The following is a 16,975-nucleotide window of genomic DNA, read 5'->3' as shown; positions in this document are numbered from 1 at the left end:
AAAAATCCCAATATATATTTTTTCCCTTTCTAGCCTTCGGTTCTAGCACACAAATCAAGGGATTATATCTCACAACCAACATTATCAACCTTCAATAAGGTCTAAAGTTTCCTTCCTCAAAGCCTAAAGCTTTCATGATCGAATTTCGGTCCACAACCCTAAATTAAGAAATGATCTGAAACATGGTGTTACAAATAAACGCATGAACCTTCACATTTCAACACACAGAAATCACAATATATCTCTCAAAATCTCAATCATTTTATAAAAGATGTCGTCGTCGTCTTCATCATCATCATCTTCTTAAGACGATGCTCTCAAGAGCGTAATATAATCAATCATCGCCTTACTTCACTAATAGTCACAAAAGGTATGTTATCGTCCCAGTTCAATTAATAATGTTAATATTCTTAATAATTCACTAATAGTCACAAAAGGTATGACAACACATTGAAACCCTATATTCTCAATAAAAATACACTATATTAATTTTTACTGCGTTGAAACCCTATATTTTCTGAGATTGTCTTATTTAAGGATTCGATATCGGTAAACTCCAGACAGTAAGAGGTATGTTAGGCTTTGATACCGAGATTTTTATAATGTATGCACGTACTGCGCGAGAAATTCTTCAAGAATTTTACAGATCTATCATGTCTTTGTACGGTCCGCGATATTTATGTTATCCTGCTTCCAGTGACATACAAAAGTTGTATGCTCATCATGGGAGCATTCTTAGCCTTTCTGAGATGTTAGGAAGTTTATATTGTATGCATTGGAGATGGAATATGTGTCTAAATGTATATCATGGACAATACACAAAGGACAATTATCATTATCCAACGACCGTACTTGAAGTTGTAACCCCACAGGATTTATGGTTCTGACATGCCTACTTCGGTACAAGTGATAACCCAAAAATGCTAGGTAAACCTGATCTTAAGGGTTTGTTGGTTATAATCCCTTATATTAGTAATTTAAGAAAAAAAAATATATAGAGGTTTTAACGCACTGAAAAAAAATCATATAATAGTTTTTTTATGGTTGGGTTTTCCTTATGTCAGAAAACCTTAAATTAGACTTTCAAAAAAAAATTATAAGGGTTTTAATACATTAAAAAAATAATATATTGTTTTTTTTAGAATTAGATGAAAATATGTTGTATTTCTTAGGTTTGCCCATAAAATTGAACAATAGCATGTTATGATAATGTTTTTAATTTTTGGCAATTTGTACCATTTTGAAAATTTTGACACTTACTTTTTTTATGATATAAATTTTTATAAAATATATTCAAATCTATTATATATATATATATATATATATATATATATATATATATATATATATATATATATGATAAAATACATTATATCATAAAAAAAATAAAGCAATATATAATATAACTAAAGTGTAAAATGAATTGTTATGAAATATAAGTGTAACACCATGTTCCAAATCGTTTCCTAATCCGTGGCCGTGACCCAAAGACCAGTTATCTTAAGGCTTAGGGCCTTTAGGAAAGAAAGAGTTAGCTCTTTGATTGTGGGAAATGTAGTTTGGATGACCCGGGAGTTCGATTTGTGTTTTGGAGATATATTGCTTAAGTGTCAGCTCAGGACTTTTATGAATTTTGGGTTAAGTTTGGAAATTTTGAAGGAAAGGGAGAGTTGGTAGAAGTGTAGAGCTTCTCATTACCTTTCCGTGGATACAAGGATTGTCAAAATCGGGCTTAGACCCTGAATCACCAGCTCTCCCCCGCTTGGGGTCCTTACCCGTACCAACTGTTGCGCAGAGTCGATCACTGCCCCATTATGGCTCAACTAGTCCATGCCTATCATAACCTTGTTCCCACGCAATAGAATAGAAACCAAGTTTACTAGGTAGCGCTCCTCATATAGTCTCAAGACAAAATCTCTAAAAACCTCTGATGCCCGTACTGATCGGTCTTCAGAAATCTCGACCTCTAAAGGGAAATCCAACGTGCCCGAAGACTCAGGAAACCTCTTGCTAAATGCAAGAGAGACAAATGATCGGGTATCCCGCGAATCGAACAACACCTGGACTGGGATACCGTTCACGTGGAACGGTCCTAAACAACACATAACATATACATAAATAACATAAATGACATATAATAAGAGCTAGGGAGAATAAAACATATCATTCACTACATCGGGTGCAACACGCGCCTCCTCAGCGGTCAATTGGAAGGCTCGACTCCTCACCACCAGAGTATCTGTCTTGCCCTGTTGGCCATCCGTAAGTCGTAGGGTCACTGGAGCTGGCGTCGCCACTGGCGCTGCTGATACTAGTATCGGGGCAGTTGTCCTTTTATGGCCCTTCTGATTGCAATGAAAGCAAATCAAGTCTAATGTCTGGAACGTGGGGGTAAGGGTAGTACAATCCTTAAGTTCCCAGTCTTTCCACACTTATAGCAACCCAATGACCCTAGTCTACAAACCCTCTCATGTGGCTTGCCGCATTTCCCGCAGCGGCTCTGACCCTGATGGCCCTTCGACCTAGAGTCGGATCCCTTGGGTTTCTTCCCCGAAACCCCAGTAACATGTCCATCCCCTGCCTTCCTCATCCTGAGGTGCTCTATATCAATCTCCCTCTCCCTCGCCCTCACAATCATGTCATCTAATGTCGGACACGTTGAGTATTTGACATGTTTCCGAATGTTAGCTCTCAACATGTCTTGATAGTGGGTCTTCCGCATCTCCTCATCCCCTGCATACTGAGGCACCAATAAGGCCCTCTCCCGAAACTTGGTGGTAATCTCTGCCACTGTCTTTGTAGTCTATCTCATGTCAAGAAACTCTCTGGTCAGCTGCTGAAGCTCCACAGCCAGCACAAACTTAGCCCTAAACCTGGTCACAAAGTAGACTAGGTCATAACCTCAATGGCTAAGGCTCCCAAAGAATCACCAACTGACTCCCACCAATGTAACACCCGTTTCCCTGGTATGCATTTAATTAAGTATTTATTCATTTTGAAAGAGGGACTTGACGAGTTGGTAGCCCCGACTCGTCGAGTAGAGGGCAGATTGTGAGTGGGGTTTTAATGAGCTACTCGACAAGTCGCAACTCGGACCTGACGAGTAGGACGGGCTGGATGAAACCCTAATCTTTAGGGTTTGCATCCTATTTAAGCATCATATCTGGCCTCCATTCCAGCCTCCAACACCTCCAAACTCTATTATCGAAACCCTAATCCGCCATAAGTGAGCTTGAGATATTTCTTGTCGTTTTGAGTATTTTGTGCCTTGTGAAGCTTGTGGATGAAGTAGAAGATAGAAGACTCAAGAGGGAAGGAGTAGATCCATACACTACACTCCTTTTGCTACATTTTTTGGTAATCAAGTTTCCAACTTGATCATTCTTCTCTTAGATCTATTTATGTCCAGTTTAAGAAAGTTTTGGGTCAAGAACCTTGGTCCTTGGGGTTTGGACATCCTAAGTGACTCATGTCTCAGATCTAGGATCTAGAAAGGGTTCCATGACATAAAGGTGCAAACTTTATGACCATGGAAGCCCCATGCAAGCATATGAGCAAGATTATGGTCTTTTTAGCCCTAAAAGACCATGCATGGAAGGAAAGTTTGGAGCTTTATGTGTCCAACATATGCTAAAACCCTAGATCTAGGTTTGTATGCGTGGATTTGAGATTCTCTGGCCTTTTGGACAAGATTCATGTCTTATAAGAATTAGCGTTTTGTCTAAACCCTTTTAGAAGAGTGATGGATGGGTAAAGTTGGAAACTTTACCCTTAGAAGGGCCTTTCCAACGGGCAAACGAGTTAAGGACCATGGATCTAGAAGATAGGGGCTTAATCTGTTAAGATGGCCAATCAGACAAAAGGACTCGTCGAGTCCACAAAGGAACTCAACGAGTCGTATCATGTTGTCTTGATTTCAATTAGTAGAACTCGGTGAGTCTATTGAAAGGACTCGACGAGTGGATGAGCCAAGTCGTGACTAAGTAACTCTCTAGAACTCGACAAGTCAATGGAACGACTCAGCGAGTTGAATCACGTTTTCAGGATTTCTGAGTTATAGAACTCGGCGAGTTGAAAAGGTTGACTCAACGAGTTGGTCAACCTAGAATGTTGACTTTGACCAGAGTGTTGACTTCGACCAGGGGTATAATGGTCATTTTACCCTATCAAGAGTTATCAGTTTTTTATTAAGTTAGTATGCTTGACGTCTTCGTGTTTCTTCCATGTGTGTGTGATTATGTGTTCCGGACTTGGTCCAATGTCGGGGTAAGCCCGAGGAATGTTAGCTTTCTTGTTATGTTTATGTTTATGTATATGATTATGTTATGATCATGATATGTATATCGGACTTCGTTCTGATGTCGGGTGGGGCCCGATGCAGGGGCTAGGCCCAAGTATGCCGGGCGGGTCCCGATGTCGGACTTGTCTGATGCCGGGCGGGACCCGATGTAGTGGGCTAGGCCCAATATGTGATTATGTGTATAGTATGTGGTAGCTTGGGGAGACTCACTAAGTTTTGTGCTTACAATTTTCAGTTTTGGTTTCAGGTACTTCCACTAGTAAAGGGAAGGGCTCGGGATGATCGCATGGCACACACCACAGATTCAGCCTGGGATGGTTTTAGACTTTGATTATTACTTATATGATTTTGATACAATATTTGCATGATGTTTTGAGATACATGATCCTTGGTTTTTATTATGATGGATGATTATTGGTTTCATTAATGATTTAAAAATGAAATTTTTGGCTTGCATTTTTTGGATATTTCAACCAATCTCTAGCTTTGTCCCTCAAACAACCTGCATCATACCATACCTTCGAGTCCTCAAGGCATAAGCTCGTCAATTGATCAGACTCCATGTCTGCGATCCACCTCCTAGAAACAATGGGGTCCTTCACCCCGTGGAAGTCTGGCGCACCACATCCCCTGAAGTCCTTGAAGGAGAGTGTGTGTGTCCCTGCCTGGCCAGATGCCATATCGCTCTTGAACACCCTGAGTCGATCCTCCATCAGCTCGATAATCCCTTCGTTGATCAACCCAAATATCATCGGGGTCGACTCAAGGATGCCTCTCGTGATCTCAGACGCGATGAACTCGTGTATTCCTTCATCAACTGGCTCGGAACCTAAACCCGAACCTGATCCCGACCTTGATCTCGATCCTCCTGCTCTGTGACGCGTAATCACCATCATTCTGAAACAAATACATAAGTGCCAAGGTCATACATAATATCGAGAGGTCTCACAAAATCTACAAGTTCCCTAGTTCCATCTCGGCCCTCCCTGATTCGAGTACGGATCCTATGCTTTCAGTAGTACGGGCCCATATTACCTTCCACATATATTTGTACTTTCATCAAGGATTGCTTTGACTTCACCAAGTCCCTTCTATTGCTACATCTCACTGCTCTAATCTCATCCTAGTCTTACCCTAGGGTAACTCCTCCAACCCACTCTCTGCCATCAACTGCATAAGAAGTCCCTGTCATCTCTACCTAACTAGCTCGCAAATACCATTACATATTACTAAGACCAGATAATTCTTCGAATGAGAAGTCTCTCCCTACAACGGTTAGACTCAAATGAGAACTGAGAAATAGAGCTAAACCCAACCCTCTGAAATTATTTAGTCCTCGTTATATGTAACTTAGCATATTTGTTTACTAGTTAATTAGAGATAACTAGAACTACTAATTGCACAAAGCAAGCAACATTCGGGCATTGAGTAACCCAAACCAAGCATACCCTATCCAGGCGATCATATTACTGACTACTCAATACTATCATGCAACTCAATAAGCACATACAACAAGCATATCAAACATCTTCCTAGATCCTTAGCCCTATTCTAGCATGCAGTTCCCATACACATACAGTAGGCATAAAAGGCATCCTTCCTAGATCCTTAGCCCTAGCATGCAGTTCTCATAATCATATCATATCATAACATAAGATGTATGGGTAACTTGGGGAAAACTTACTTGAGCTCGGCCAGTTGCACACATCACACACCTTGCTCTTTCTCAAAACTCTTTACTTTAACTTTTTGAAAAACTATTTTCTCGTGAAAATCTTTCAAACGCTTGATTTGAGTTCAGACACTCCCAAGAGTGTGTCCGAATCCCTCAAACAAAGGCTCTGATACCAGCTTGTAACATCCCAATTTTCCAGACCAAAAAAATTCATTTTTGATATAACGTTTTAGAAAAACGTTTATAAGAAAACATCATCAGGTCATATCATTTCATAACACCACAATCACATATCTGAAAACCATACCATAAAACTAGTAATAATGTCAGAGTACAATCCCAAGAATCTCATAATGCGGAAAACCTAAGTGTGTGATGCCCTGCTACCGTGCCAGGTCCTTCCTCTTCGATGAAGAGGTACCTGAAAACAAAACTGAAAACTGTAAGCACAAAGCTTAGTGAGTTCCCCCATCATACCACATACCATACATAACACATAATGTCAGGCATATCTGGGTGCCCGACCTACCCTACTGAGCATACCATGGTGCTCAACCTACCCCTGCTAGGCATACCGAGGTGCCTAACCTACCCCTATCAGACATACCGGGGTGTCCAACCTACCCCTCCGGTTTATCTCAACCGGTTACGGGGACTATCTCACCCCTACTATTACCACATAAAAACATAACATAATCATATTTTCAGGCATACCAAGGTGCCCGCCTACCCTTTGGCTCTATCGACCGGATATGGGGACTATTCCCCCTACTATCACAATACATCATATCAGGCTAGCACATAATCATAATAGATAACAATATACCAGATAATTATCACGAAGACAATTATCTATGCTATAACTCTTACTAGTGGGCCGACCTTGGTGCCTTAGACCTACTTCTACTGGAAGGTAACTCACCTCAATGTCGTGAAGTGTCTTAACTGTCCTCGGTGTTGGGAACAACTCCTCTTAAACTCCTACACATAATACCCCCCTCCTAATTACCATTTCATATCCTTAACCCTTTCAAGGGTCAACTCAGGTCAAAGTCAAAGTCAAGGTCAACACCCTGGTCAAAGTCAACATCTGGTTGACTCAACTCGCCGAGTTGGTCCACCAACTCGTCGAGTTCCATAACCCACAACATCTTGGAACTTCGATCCTAATCGTCGAGTCTTTCAAGAACTCGTCGAGTTCTCCTTCATACAAAATCGGGACCTTTTGCTTATGACTCGTCGAGCTCATCCTTGAACTCGTCGAGTCCTGGTTCATACAAGTTGAAGTGTTTAGTCCTTGACTCGCCGAGTTCTTCCTTCAACTCGTCGAGTTCTTCTTCATATAGTTGGGACATTGCCTTGAAGTCGCTGAGTTCTTTGATCTTCTAGTCCATATTCACATCCATCTTGTTGAGTCCTCTTCTAGACTCAACCAGTTCGATCAGAAACAAAAAAAGGTTGGGGAACCATAGCCCGACTCGCCGAGTCCCATGAACGACTCGTCGAGTCCCTTAAAGCCCATGACTATCCAGTCGATTTCAGTCAGGCTTAATGCATCCAGAACATAGATCTGACCTCATAGGGTCGATATAGCACGTAAAGTTAAAAACTTTACGTGCATGCATGGGTTAACTAGCTCATAAAGACCCAAAATGAAGTCTACATGGTGCATGGGATTCCCATGGCCTTAAAGTTGGCACCTTTATGCCATGGGAACCCTTAAAGGTTCAAGATCTGAATGTACAACCCTAAAGATGTACACAATCCCGAAAATGGCTTCACTATGACTTAGAAAAGGTAGAAACTAGCCCTAAATAGAGATCTAAGAAATAAATAGTCAAGGTATCAGCTTTATACCTCAAATGAGCTGGAAGTGTGCCAAAACCTTTGGATCTACTTGCTTTCTCTTGATCTCCCAATCCTCATCTTCCTTCTCAAGCTTCAAAGACACACAAATGGCACATAAAGCTCAAGAACACTCAATAATTGATTAGGGTTTCGTGAAGAGAGTCTGAGGGTGATGGGGGTTGGAGTGGAGGCCCTATAAGTAGTTTAAATAGGGTGCAAACCCTCAAATTTAGGGTTTCATCCAGACAAGTCTACTCGTCGAGTAGGGGCTTCTGACTCGGCGAGTAGATTCTTCCACCCGCGTCCAAGTTTTGCCTCCAACTCGTCGAGTCCCAGAGTAAAAATGCAAAATTCTTATTTAAAATACGTACTAGGAATCGGGGGTTACAAGCGTACCTCACGTCGTGATCTCTTAATTGTCACATCGTGAGCTCAGCTTAAATCAGAATCTTCATTGTTCGTTGCTCATGTCGTGAACTCTCTATGGCTTACGTCGTGAATCTTGGTTTTACCCAAAAACCATGCATCGACTCCTTGAAACCCTAAATCGACTCGATCGAAAACCGGATGTTACACCAACCGGTTCCGGTTTGGTTTTCGATTAAAAAGCTCACCCCTAGTATTGTGGCTTTGTCAACTACCCACTCAACTACTATATAGTCTCTACTGAATTAGTATATATGGCTATTTTTGAAGCATGTAAAGAAGCTACATGGTTAAGAGGTGTGTGCACTGAGCTTTGTAGACATGCCTCTTGTACTACCATTTTCTATTACAAGCAAAGTGTTATATGCAAGGATTCTATATTTAATGAGAGAAAAATACACCTTGACATTAAACATCACTATATTATACGTTATTGCTAAAGATGATATCACGAAAAACAATATCAATAGATAATCATATTAATACGAGGACAAAGTTTGTTCATGGATCCATGTTTGAACATTGTTCGAGATTGGTTGGTATTCAAGATAAGTCTTAGTGGCTATGGCATGAGACTTGTATTCTAGTTTTTTGAAGGTTCCAAGAATTTTTGTTGAAGAGGGAATTCCTCTCAAGATGGAACATGGCTAGACAGGGAGTGTTTAGGATGATTAGAATGATGAGTCTTTACCATATATGAACAAAAATGTTCAAAATCCCACTCACTTTGTTTGTAATCTTTTTCAAGGGAAGGGTTAATTTCAACTCTTTCAAAAACCGAAATGTCAGAAACATAAACTCTAAGGTGTTGTTTGGTTCGCAGAATCTGAAAGAATTGGAAAAGAAATCTATCAGAAATTTAAATCCAATTACAAATCTTGTTTAGGTGGCAAGAAATGGAATTAGAATAAATTCCAAAAAAAAAAATTGGTTCGTAGAAATGGAATTGGAATCCATGTAAACAACATTACCCTTTTTGTCTATTCTTAATTTTATTTTTATTTTCTAACTTATATGTAAAATACGATATATATATATATATATATATATATATATATATATATATATATATATATATATATATATATAAGTTATAAAAATAGGAAAATATCGACAGTAGTGGTGGTGGTGTTAGTTGTATTGGTTGATGGTAATGGTGGTGTCGGTGGCAGCAACGGTGGGGCGGCGGCGGTGGTAGTGGTGAGTGATAGTAATGGTGGTGGCGGCGACGGTAGTGGTGGTGGTGACGGCGGTAGGGTTGGTGGCGGCGGAAGTGGTGTCTACGGTGGCAGTAGTGGTGGGTGATGGTAGTGGTGGTGGTGGTGTCGGTCGATTTCCGGTTCTATAAAATCCCGTTAACCGGTTCCAGGTTTGCACTCACTTTCATCCCTAGTGATGGTGATGGTGGTAAGTGGCGGTGACAGTGACGGTTTGTGGTCGGTAGCACTAGTGGTGGGTGTTGGTTTTCTGATAAGTAAAAAATGTATTTTTATAATCTTTCACTTTCCTTAACATGAAGGAAAGTTTTCCATCCAACATTGGAAGGAATTCACTTTCTTCCATATAGTGGAAAATTTATTTCATTCAAGAATCCCTTTCCCCCTCCAAGTCCAACCAAACGCATGAATTCGAGGGAATTGAAATCATTTTCCCTCGAATTCCATTCCTTTGCAGCTAACCAAACGCAGCCTAAAAGAACTACAAGTCTACAACAATACAATACAGTACAATACAATACTTGTTCTAAAATGTAACATTTCTATGGGTTCAATATTGTTGATGTGGAATAATAGTACATTAATCTTGGTCAATACAGGTTAAAAACAATGACCCCAGTGACAACACACGTAATAACCAACAATTTCCAACTTCTATCCTCCCTTTGTGTTTTGAAATGTCCAGATGAATTATTACAGAGTCTGTCTGAAACAATCTTCAAGATGGCAGCAACAACAAAAGAAACACTCACACTCAACACAGTAAGCTCAGCCTTGTCCAGACTTTCTTGATCACCAGCAACCTTTGCAATAGCTTGCCTGGAAACAGTAAATCATTTTTTTTTACTTTTTTATACTACAAAAAAAAAAAGAAAAAAAAAAAGTTATCTTTTTTAACCTGAGCATGGCGTTTTCTTTCACAATAGACTCCAGATGGGATGACACAAAAGCCTTCCACGACTCCAGGTCAGCAATTTCCTTTTCCTGATAAGTATAAATATAAGTTTTTTTTATTATAATAAAGTTCATCACTTTAAAAACTTATAAAAAAAATTAAAACAACAGAATGTACCATAGTCGCCTTCCATAACAAAAGCTCCTTGATTTCTGCTCTTGTTTTCTCCACAAGTGTTGAATATTTCACAAGCTCAACATCAAGATGAGGAAGAACATCCCCATGTCTCTTGTTCAGTTCTTTAATGTAATCCTCCAATAAAGATAAGTTCTTTTCAAGTAGTCTAACCTTTTGCATCAAAATCTTTAAAACAGCATCACCATGCATTCTTCCATTACCTTTTGCTACAAGTTCAGGTATTTTAGTCACACTCAGGGATTTCTTTGCCACATCATCATCAACCCTTTTTCCATCATCAACACCTTCCATCTTTTTACTAGTAGCCTCAATGTTTCCCTTTTCACCATCAATAATATTTCCCTTTTTGGGACCTGTAGATTGTGATGCAGGGGATGCAGTTGAATTAGGATTTGTTGATTCTTCTGAAGTCACAATAAGATCTTCAAGCATCTTTTCAATTGCATCTACCCCATATACTTCAATTACATTTAGTGTACAATAAAATTCTGACCCATAATGACTGATTAAAGTCAAATTCAAGTATCTAGCCCATTTGGGTTCAGGCAACTTAAAATATTGGTCATGTTTAACGTTTTCAGCAACAAAATCTCCAAGATGATACCATATGTCAGTTGGGAAAACCAAGCTTCCTGATAATGAAAAGTGTTTGAAATTAGAAGAATGGTGTTCAAAATTTGCAATCTTTACAGCATCAACAAGAGTCTCTTCTGAAAGCTCAATGATAACATATTTCTCCAAAACAGAACATGGGTTTCTTAGATATTTGTCATGATCTAAACCCAAGATGTTGCTTGCTCCATTTGCTTCTTTATTGTGTGCTAAAACTTTTGCACCTTTAGATGCAGATGCATAGTTGTAATCGGTTCCATCTGGCTCGAGCCTATGGGTTATGTTGACTAACCCACTTGGTGCACCATTTAAACCAATATCTTGCTGTGTGCTGTTTCTAAACTCATCAAGATCAAGATATGTGAGATGGGCCCTTCCGTTTTGGATGTCTTCTTGTTTCTTTTCCATGTAACTATCTTGAAGTTCTCTCTCACAAACTAATGCAGAGTAACCTAAAACTTTTGAAACTACTTCTTCAACCGGACTTGTTCCCTGAACGTGGTTCTTTTCGGTATCTACAGAGCTATTATGATCATGAGAGGCAGCACCAGAATCGGATACATTGAACTCTAAAAGAACCCTATCTGTATGATTTTGATCTTGTTCTTTCATATACGGATGTGTAGTAGTATTAGTATTAGTATTAGTTAAGTTCCTATTATATGCATCTACATTCCCTGGAAATGGTGAATAAACAACATTAAGATTAATCATTGAAAACCCTAGAGAAGAAAATTTGAAAATGAAATAAAACGACGCCAATATCAAATTGGGTAAATAAACTAAGCTGAATTTAACAAATGAGAATCTCAGAATTCACACGATGAAGATACGGTACAGGGCTAAAAAGATACGGTAAAATTAGGGCAACCAGGGTTGTTAAAATGCGACGTAAGTTTCAAATTAAGAAATGGGCATTTCAAATTCATAATATTAAGCAGTATACGGTAGAAATGAAAAGTAGAAAACAGAAAAAGGGAAGAATGAGACCTTCGTTGCCATGATTGAAGCCGAATGTAGAGAGGACAAGCAGAAAAGGTAACCAAAATGAGATCATTAAAGGCAAAGAGAGCTTGAAAAAGCTTTGGTCGTGTTGTTCCTCTTGGAATAAAAGATAATTATTGGTGTGTAAATTGACATTTGTGGGGGTGATGGGTTTCTGCATCTCTCATCAAACTCACAGTTATATGATCACCCATAAGAGTAGACGGGAGACGTTCACTCTGTTGTAGGTTTTAGAAGCGACCCTCTTTCCTCTCGTTTTCGTTCTCGTTCTCGCTCTCTCTCATTCAAATATATTGCTCTGCTTAAGGTTAAGGCCATGTCTCCTTCTCTCCTCCTCCGACTCACTTATGGCCGCGTTTTTCTAATTAAGAATTCACGATGAAGATTTGCAAGCCATGCCTTACAATGACGACACGTTATGTCTACCCTCAAGCTTACAAGGGTGCAAACTGAAAATTAGTACCATTTTTGGTTAATTCCCCTCTCTTTTCATGGATTTACACTTTGTTGTCCGAGGAACCAAAAATTTCAGGAGTGAGAGAGAGTCATTAAGTTTATTGTGCAAATCCCTTTTCATATCATTTTCAGTTTTTGTAGGACTTTGAATTTCTTTTTACCTTTTTGGTTAGACGATTCACTGTGATAACATGAATGACATGTCACATGATCACCACCACTAGCTTTGGGATGGTGTAGTGAACAAGAAAAGGAAGGAAGAGAGAGATAGACACAGTCAATCTCTAACACCTCTGTGATTGCCCATGAAGGCAACCACTCCACAAGACAACCACTAGGTTTTAGTGTGGTGTTCACTAGTAAAAAGTATCTCCACGTAGGATAGATACGTATGAAAAAGTCTCCATACCGGATGACTTTAGATTTTCTCAAAGAAGTTAAGTTTATAAAAAAGTTTGTAGGGTTTATTCACAATTACTAAATTACAGGAATCATTTTGATTTGCAGTTGCATCACATGCTTCAAGGTAAATTTCAAGCCTATTATTGATTTGGATGATTTCAAAAAACCACTTGACATTGTTATATGTTGAGAAACAAACACCCAATAACGTATAAATTTTCTCTAAGAAAATTATGTTCAACAAAAACAAACAAAGTAATTGATATAATTATGAACTATTATTATCTCTTATGGTTCCTTAGCATAACTCTCCTACCCATTAGCCAACTCTTAAAATTGAAACTTTAAGGACTCGAACAATAAACCTTCCATATGCATTGGCCAATGCATGTTAGGCCACAAATTTCGAAAAAAAATGCCATGTTAGATTTATTGAACTTTTCAAGAAAATTGCATGTCATTCTATCAACCAGGACCATACAGATACAATGTCTATATCTTATGAAGTTATGGTTGTTAGTGGCTTCACATGTCTATATGAATAATCAACTATATCATATGTATATCATTGGTTACTACCGTTTTGATTGCACATCATAGCTCCTTAAAGTCAATATTACCGATTAAAATGTATTATTTTATTGTCCAATCAGTTTTAGGACCAAATTAACATCTAATATGAGTCTTCGACGTATGCTGTAACTCTACCACCTTACTAATTTGGGTTTTCCTTTTCTTTTTCCTTCACCACTTTTGTTACTTCAACCTTCATCAGGAATGTTAGAACTTCGACAAGATGGTATATTATCCAATCATCTTCTTAGTCGACTTGGCATCTATGCAACCCCATCATAATTCTTAAAAGCCATATTTGTATGTGTATTTCTCTCTCTTGGGGTGCTGACACAAAGCTTCGACCTCAATTCCAGATGAATAAGAAAAGCATATGATGTTGGATTCGTAACATTTTGGTCTTTTCTTGGTTCATTCAAAATTCACACTAATTTTTTACATTTAGTTTGACAATACATGCTTCTTTTCCCCATTATTCATTCGATTCAATGTACCTCCAAGCTTCACAAACTCATTATAAAACCTTGCTATTACAAACTTGCCAAAAAGAACAGATGTGAACTCTTTCTTCTGAAGGGGTTTGAAATTTCACATGTGGGTTTTATGGGTTTTGTGTTGTACATATGCCAAAACTCATGGCCTTGTCATTACATTACAAGGAAAAAGAAGCAAAACAACCCTCGAAGATGCAAACCAGATTCATCTTGGTCTACTTAAGCAAGTTTTTTTTTTTTTTTTTTTTTAAGATAAAAAAAAAATCAATTTTGGATGTTGGGTATGTAGATCCAACAGTTAAAAATTCTGTCTTTTATGTGATTTTATTCAGTCTCTTTGATGTTCTTCCTCCTTTTTCCACTTGGACATTTCTCAATTATCTCAATCCTGTTATCTTTCCAAGTTAAAACTTGGAGAAAAATACAAATTCCTTTTCATTCTCCAGAAACATTATAAAAGGCTATAAGAAGAAGCAAAAAGTATAGGAAAACTTAAGGTCATTAAAGCAACAACCATTTTGATCCTATAAAAGGCTATAATAAGAACAAGCAAAAAGTATATGAAAAATCATCCATTCATAATATGGTGTAGTTAAAGCCTCAACATGCACTTTATGACCAAATACATAAATAAAAAACTTAGTTGAATAAAAAAACAGAGTGCATATCATCATCAATCACTTTCCTACTAAGAAACATGAATCTTATGTTTAAAAAAAGGTTGTTTTAGCGTTGTGAATTAAAAAGGGCTCTGCTAATGATTCCAGTGGCCTCTATATAGCGATCCACACACCTTGAAATGCAGCTGCTTTCTCCCCCACTCAAACTGCTGCCTGGTTTAGTGATACATTTGTCAAAGCACTTCCCCCGAACAGTCTGTTTCCCAAACAAAAAATCATCAAATGTCAAAATTCTGAGCTATCTTATAAACTTAAAAAAACCTTGATTTACTCATGAAAAACTCTGGATACCAAATGAAGCAACCAAATAGTAAGTAAGATTTTAATCATACTCCAAACCAATTTAAGCTGTGCAATATTCTGTTTGTAGGTAGCGATCCTTGGGAGAAATTGAGTGTTTCATCCTTCATAGTTCATACTAACACTAAAATGATTAATCACATCTAAAAGGTTTTGGGCTATTCTTTGATTCTTAAGATTTCGTTTAAAAGTAATACATCTAAGCAACTTATACATGAGTCTCCATGGATTTTCCATCCTAGATCGCATCATATATAAATTGAGAGAACGTGAGAATTGGCAACACAGATCTATGTTTAAAATCTCCCAAATTGAGCACTTTTTTGGTAATAACAAGCGCAACAAAGATGAATCTAAACTCATCCACTGTAGCCTATGAATCAACACTCATTCCACAAGAAAACAATTACTGTTGTATCTCAATGTAAATCATACACATATAATGAGATTGATAGATATGGAAATACCTCCAGGAATTCCTCGGCATAGGCCTGAGCAAGTTGAACTTTAAGCTGATCCATGAAGTCTTCGGTAGACATCTGAGATGACGGCGACGAGCTCGACGGCGACGAGAATGAATCCATTTATGTGTCTATCTTTTGCTATTTCCGGTGTATATGTATCTATAAACCCTAGTTTTTGTTTGTGAATTCTGCTCGTCTTTATTACCCCTAAAACCCTGTCGTATTTTACGTTTAAGACCCTCTTTTTAATTAGAATGACGATTGTGGAACATATCTTGCGATATAAATATTGGGAGTTTAAAAGGAGAAATATTCAAAAATAATAATAAGACAAAACTTCAAAACTGATCCTATGGTTTTTTAAAATATCAAGTTTAGTCCTTAAGTTCAAAAAACCTCACAGATGGTCCCTGTGGTTTCAAAACTTTTAACAAATGGTCATTTTCGCTAACGCTGCTAGCTTTTGGCCGTTAAGTGAAGGACATTTCTGTCTTTTCACTACCACAGAGACCATTTATGAAGTTTTGTCTTATTTTTTTTTAAAAAAAAGAAAAAATAATAATTATTTAATAATAACTCTCTCTCTCTCTCTCTCTCTCCCCCCCCCCCCCCCCACCAATAAGAGCAAACTGGTCCCAAATACTTTTCTTGCTATATCTATTCTTTGGTGAAGAAATCGATCCCACCACCATCATCAAACCCACAACCCAACCGATTACTCAAACAAAAATCTTCATCCTTCAACAGTGTATATACAATTGGAAGCACATTAGGAGAAGGATAACTTGGTACAACCCATTTATACATAGACAAATCCACAGGATTATATTGATTCTCGTTTTTCCTTTTCTAAAATCTCTAGTATGAATTGCGTTTTCAGATCGAATCATGAATTACTTAATTGATTTGGAGTAAAGGAACCTTAATTTAGGGATTTTAGATTTTCAGTTCATCTATTTGTTTTGTTGATTTTTGCTAAGGTTCGGTGGTAGGTGGTGTCGCTAGTGTGAAGTGAAGAAGAGGAAAGGTAGAACGATGGTGCAAGAGGGGTGAAGGCAGATCCATGGCCAAATGAGATAAAGGGGCTATGAGAAACAGAGGAGTGCGCCTACCCGGATTTGATATGTGTTTAAGTTCTTTAATGCTTCCACTAGTTGTAGTGTGAAATTGGTGCCAATGGATCAAGTAAATTATTGCTCCGTTTGACACTCTCTCCTCTTGGAATCCAGCCTATTTCAAGGAGAATACTCCATCCCGTTCTTCGATAACAACCTTTGGAGTCGGTTCACCTGAATCGGAGCTTCACCGGACGTGATTGTCATCCTGCCTAGGGAATCGACACTTGGAATCTTCTTCAGGATATGTAGGGCATTGGCACTTCGATTCTTTTTCACGCTCTTTGATTGATCCCACTTTGTTGCTTTTAGGTT

General features: G+C 38.3%; 2 protein-coding genes across 2 annotated transcripts; both read right to left on the bottom strand.

Moving 5' to 3' along the window:
* Window positions 1–9,939: 9,939 nt before the first annotated feature.
* Window positions 9,940–12,574, bottom strand: LOC145091562 (SUN domain-containing protein 5-like). The gene is made up of 4 exons (XM_079029309.1): window positions 12,162–12,574; window positions 10,539–11,848; window positions 10,365–10,450; window positions 9,940–10,285 (listed from the first exon to the last, which is right to left on the bottom strand). Exons 1-4 carry the CDS (start codon window positions 12,334–12,336, stop codon window positions 10,057–10,059), a joined length of 1,800 nt encoding a protein of 599 aa, XP_078885435.1. The 5' UTR covers window positions 12,337–12,574; the 3' UTR covers window positions 9,940–10,056.
* A 2,084-nt stretch (window positions 12,575–14,658) lies between these two features.
* On the bottom strand, window positions 14,659–15,732 carry TIM13 (translocase of the inner mitochondrial membrane 13). The gene is made up of 2 exons (XM_079029307.1): window positions 15,549–15,732; window positions 14,659–14,977 (listed from the first exon to the last, which is right to left on the bottom strand). The coding sequence occupies exons 1-2, from the start codon at window positions 15,663–15,665 to the stop codon at window positions 14,828–14,830; spliced, it is 267 nt and encodes an 88-aa protein (XP_078885433.1). The 5' UTR covers window positions 15,666–15,732; the 3' UTR covers window positions 14,659–14,827.
* Window positions 15,733–16,975: the final 1,243 nt, after the last annotated feature.

This window comes from Lactuca serriola, chromosome 3 (assembly GCF_051521515.1).
Source record: "Lactuca serriola cultivar US96UC23 chromosome 3, Lser_US96UC23_V15, whole genome shotgun sequence".
Classification (NCBI taxonomy): domain Eukaryota; kingdom Viridiplantae; phylum Streptophyta; class Magnoliopsida; order Asterales; family Asteraceae; genus Lactuca; species Lactuca serriola.
The sequence above is the reverse complement of the archived record's forward strand: the minus strand, read 5'-3'. Positions and strand labels throughout refer to the sequence as shown.